Consider the following 5,508-nt stretch of genomic DNA (forward strand, 5'->3'; position numbering starts at 1 on the left):
CCCCATAAAATTTTGTGTTGAAATATGCACATTAGCTTGTTTGGTTAATTTAGAAGAAATTTACAGATGCAAACAGATGGAGGGTACAGGTCTAAAACAAACATCTAAATGTGTATTTTGGAAGTTTTCTTGCCATTCGAGTACAAGAAGGCATGGAAGCAAAATGACCAAAATCTCTAAATTGATCAGTACATAGAAAATTCACAAAATAGCAGCAATAGCCCTTTCCGTGTGAATATCTTTGCTGATTTTGAAGTTATTTATTAATAAGTGTTATTTATTCATAACAAAAAAATAATTAAAATGATAAAAAAATGATTTGTTTCCATAATGTTAAAAATAAACAAATTCTCCCTCTTCTTGGTGCTGTTAGTTGTTCTAATTATCTACTTGTAGCTAGTAGAATAGAATACATGCACCTTGTGGCAGAGTTTCCTCTGCTGAACACTAAAGAAGACCATAGTCTTTCTGTGAAGTGATTCTTTTTGCAGAAATCTGTTGAGTACTGGACAATTGCGTGAGTGTGAGGGAATTAAAATGAATTGGTTAGGTTGTTATCAGGTTGTCAGTGTTGTGACATTTTGTTAATAAATAATGATTTAATAATTATTTGCCCTTCACTTGAGCCACTGCCCTCCATGATCTGTCTACATCGTGTCTATATCATGCAGGAAAACAGATTGTCCTAGAATGTCACAGTTTTTGTTTTTATTCATAAAACTGTTACTATACACTACATACAAATGCTGTTTTCTCTCTTTGTGTCTGCGTGTTTTGCAGGGCCCGTTCTTGGCCTTCGTCACTCACAGCTAATGGATGTCTTTACCCAGTATGCCTACAATGACAGTTTCAATGATAATGGGACATGGAGCTTCAACGAAACAGATCAAGAGCACAAGCACCCTTACAACTACTATGCCATGCTGCTTACTCTGCTCATCTTTGTCATCGTCTTCGGCAACGTGCTGGTGTGCATAGCTGTGTCCAGAGAGAAGGCCCTGCAGACCACCACCAACTACCTGATCGTCAGCCTGGCTGTTGCTGACCTTCTAGTGGCCACACTGGTCATGCCATGGGTTGTCTACTTAGAGGTAGGATAGCTGAGATACACACACACCCATAAACATTTTCACACATGTATACTCTTTGTACATACTGGAAGACAAATGCATTACCTGATATGCCCTGCAGCTCTCCCTACCTGTAGACTTACAGCATACTTCTTTTGTATCTTGTGTCATTGAAAAGAAAACAAAGTGATTTGCAGACTTGCAGTAGATTATTCAATTCTGTTTCTGTTCTGTCTATAATTACAGTAGGAGACTTGAGGCAGAGGTACACTGCAGATTAACAGGTGTTTATTTGCCCGGCAATTAACACAAAAATGTCAGCCATGATCGCAATAAATAAACTGCGCACCACAGGCAGCATGTGGTCCGGACAGCAGCTGCACTAGACCACCACACCAGACCTACCACAGCACAAGATAAATCTGAAATGTACTCATTCTAAACAATTACACAAAATACAACAACTACATGAAATACATTTTTAATTCCCCACTGTTACATCAATTTACTTACATTATGTTACTTAATACAATCAAACATTGTTAGTTTGAACAATTCATCCAAGTACAGTTAAATAAAGTACTCAAACACCTTTTTGCTGCTTGAAACATGGTATCTCCCGGAACCTTTTAAATGGGGCTCGATACACTGGGGACTCTTTTAGCCCGAGCACTCTGGAGAGGAGGCATAACAGAGGTGAGTTACAAACTTTACTACTGTAAAAGCAGCAACTGTTTACCTGCAATCTATTAGTCAGGCAAAGTTTATATCATACTGCCCATGTGTAGGAAACTAAACCTACACAAAACAGATTATTAATATTTTGCAATAAACATTCAAAACTAGTGCCTCATTTCATTTAGCCGTACCATAATGAGTTACAGTGTACTACTGCTGCAAAGTATTTGTGATGAAGAGGACCTTCATTACAAATTCCTTCAACAACTACATCATCTAATTCAATTCAATTCAGTTTTTTTATAGCATCAAATCATGTCAAAAGTTATCTTGAGACACTTTACAGATTAGGTCTTGACTACACTCTATAATTTACAAAGTCCCAGCAATTCTAGTAATTGCCCCAAGAGCAAGCATTTATTGCGACAGAGGCAAGGAAAAACTCCCTTTTAGGAAGAAACCTCAGCCAGACCAAGGCAATTGGTAGGCGGTGTTCGACGGTGCAGGTTGAGTGTGTGATGCACAGTGGCAATAGTAGTCACAATAGAGATAATAGAACAGTGACTACAAATGTTAGTTGTAGTAGTTCATGTCATAGCAGGGCACTGCAGGGCGTTACAAGATGTAGCGTGACATAGCAGAGCATAGGTGGACATAGCGGGATGCAGCAGGATGCAGCAGGATGCAGCAGGACACTGCACGGCATCGCAGAGCGCAGCAGGGTGTAGCAGGGAGTGCAGCAGGACCACGGCGACACAAACTCTTGTTGCCATCCTAATCAAAAGAAACATGCTGTACTGGGGGAAAAGAGAACCTAAGGACTCCAGGGAGTAAACTCCCCAGAACTAGGTCAGTAAGAAGCATTTCTGGGACAGGATGCACACAAATGGATGCACACAAATGAAACAATACAATGAATGTGTAAACCATCAACAACACATCCGAGGGTAGGGTCTTAAAGCTTTTTTTTTCAAAGGAAATTATCAACTTTAAAGAGAATTCAGTTTGGCCTCAATAGGTTGATGAAAAAATGAAAAAGCATATTAAGCATACAGCAGGGCTTTATATGAAACCTGGTGCCAGCGAAATACTAGTGAAAAGGGGCTGAGCCAAGCAAGCCGGACGCAGCTAACAGTAGGTCAAAGGCTCAAGGTGAAACAAGATACATTCGCATCAGCATTGTAAATATCAGTCCGGTAGTGGTTAAAGGGCTGTAATGTAGCAACACTATGTGACAACATCAAAATGTCAGGCTGGTCTTTTCAGTCAGAGGTCGACTGTTTATGAATAATTCTTCCTAATTCTTGGTTATATCATTTTGCATTCGCTGCTGTGTGGGATAATGCAGACCTCTGTTTTTAAAGCAGCCATGGCACATCGAGGCCTACTAACAAGTGCAACCTAAAACGGAACAACACAAAATCATCTCCATTCTACTAAATCAATAGCAAGCAGGATGTGGGCTATCTTTCAGAAAATTCTCTATCTTCTGGTCGTTTCTCATTTCTTCCATCCATCTTCCTGGCCCCGGGGTTATTTCTGACCATCAGGCTTTAGGTCACGCTGTCTATTGTATAGAAATGCAATCTAAGACTACAGGGACTCTTATCCTCCTGGACCTCTCAGTGCATCATTAAGATTACCTCTGATCAGATTGCAGTGTATATATCTATAGGATGTCATGGTCTTTGCCTGTCTCTATGTAGGTTTGCACACACCACAGTGGTGACCAGCAATGGGTCACTGTAATTGTAATCTTACAGGTATATGAATATTTTCTCAGAGTAATAAATTACTGTTCTGTTTTTCTTACCCATATACAAGAAAAACTTGTTGTGATCATTGACACTAGTTATCAGACTAAAGCTTGTTCATCCATATAGTATGCAACCTGCACAGGGCCTGAAATTTATACCCGACCACCTGCCAAATGTGGGTGAATTTTGCTATTGGTTTGTAACACTGTCAATCTACCTGCCACATGGACAGGTAGCCAATAAGAATTGAGTGATACAGATGCTTAACTATCGGTAAGCAGGCTACACAGTTGCTCACGGACCTGGACCAATGGGGCCTGCATCACTGGAAGACATTGACTGACAGCCAGGGTCCCCTATCGCATTTTCATTAATCGTGACAATCCCAGCTGTCCCACGTGCAGCCACTGACCAAGCGGGAGTGAGAACGGCTCAAATTCATTTCCTTGTTTCTGATATGTAGACAAAATGTGTGTGACTCAAACGGCTCACATTTACCAACAAAATGTACAACGAAATACGTCCTGCCAACATGTACACATTTTAACATCAATGTACCATTTCTAACTATAAACTCGATGAAAGCTGCTGCTGTTTCAATCCTGTCGGCTCGCTGCATTGGGCGCGGCTTCTGCTCCGTCCCCCCCCCCCCCCACGACTGACGCCGCACCAACACATAAACACACACAATCACACACGGTGGATGCAGGAAAAACCGCAGATGAGATGTATAGAATTACCTAAATTGAGGACAGCTACATTATTGTAGGTACAGTGATAAGTTAAAGTCCAATAGGTACTACCCCCCCTACTACAGCACGTGATGACCGCGCAATGTCCACGAGTAGGCTACAATGAGTAGGACAGGATCATAGAGACACAGCAATTCCTGTTTTCCTCCTTTTTATGAGGCAAAAAAAGTGGCTGGTGGTCAAAAAAGTTAACTTCAGGCCCTGAACCTGCACACTGTTTTTTATAAGAATTGTTTACTTGCTCTCTCTGTTGATGTGGGCATCTGGGTCCACACGGCGGGAGCCCACATCGAAATGTGTTATCATGTAACTTTCTCAATAAAATATTGATTTTAATGTAATAGCAGAAAGAGTGTCCAGTAGTGTGAAGTGTTTGCTTTGCACAGGTGGACAACAAATTTGGAGTGTGGTAAGTGCTGCAACTGCTCGGTCATGGACACAAATTAGACAGTTGTGCTTCTTTTGTATTGCTGGGCACTGATTGAGTCATTAGCTGCAATCTAGTTTTTGCTGTCTTCTCCTACTGTTTATCTTTGGAGAAACACCTTATTTTCACTTTTTTCAAAATGAGGACATGAGCTAACATCAAACATTGTGGATTAAAGGGGTACTTCAGTGATTTAGTATTGCAATTACAAAAAGGTAGGGACTCACAAGAGTCAGATTTCAAAAAGGAATCCAAATCAAAGTTACAGATTCTGAGCTGTTGTGTCCCTCGTATGCGTCAAGCAACATTTGATCCTCCCTCCCAAGTAAATTCTCAATTTCTTTAAACTCTATGCCCCCAGTTTGTAACACAGGCTTTGTATTGTAAATGTTTAGTCTTCTCCAGACCCATGAGATGACATCACGGTGACATCGTCCACCAGAGTCACAGATGACAATATGCAACTGTTTTCACTGGCTGAGTAGAACTCCTAATGACAGGTAAACTGTCAGTATGGTGTAAAATCTGTGGAGTGCTCCTTTTTAAGAGCAGCATCTGCAATTTTGGAATTTATCCTTTGACATAATTTGTCATTAAACTTCTTTTTTTTCTAACCTGTTGCAAAATTATTTAAATTGGATACTTGTAAGGTCTGTTCCATGTAGGATCAATCAGGATGGATCTACAGTATGGGGTTGTTGGGGGTTTTTCTATGACTTATTTATTTGATTTAGACTTATTTAAATTACAAATTTTGTCACCAAATTATGTATGTGATGTGAAGGATTCCAAATCTAGATCAGACTGCCTTGATTATTTCATTT

At 40.3% G+C, this 5,508-nt stretch overlaps 1 protein-coding gene and 1 long non-coding RNA gene across 2 annotated transcripts in view; one reads left to right on the forward strand and one right to left on the reverse strand.

Moving 5' to 3' along the window:
• The window catches only part of LOC116680306 (uncharacterized), a 13,233-nt gene extending 10,585 nt beyond the window's left edge, over positions 1-2,648 (reverse strand). The window contains exon 1 of the long non-coding RNA XR_004329746.1: positions 2,563-2,648. This is a non-coding gene — a long non-coding RNA (uncharacterized LOC116680306). The remainder of the gene's footprint in view (positions 1-2,562) is intronic.
• The window catches only part of drd2a (dopamine receptor D2a), a 49,488-nt gene that overhangs the window by 26,767 nt on the left and 17,213 nt on the right, over positions 1-5,508 (forward strand). Inside the window, exon 2 of the mRNA XM_032509445.1 lies at positions 781-1,091. Coding sequence (XP_032365336.1) covers positions 813-1,091 — 279 coding nt within the window. The 5' untranslated portion in view covers positions 781-812. The remainder of the gene's footprint in view (positions 1-780; positions 1,092-5,508) is intronic.

This window comes from Etheostoma spectabile, chromosome 3 (assembly GCF_008692095.1).
Source record: "Etheostoma spectabile isolate EspeVRDwgs_2016 chromosome 3, UIUC_Espe_1.0, whole genome shotgun sequence".
NCBI lineage: Eukaryota > Metazoa > Chordata > Actinopteri > Perciformes > Percidae > Etheostoma > Etheostoma spectabile.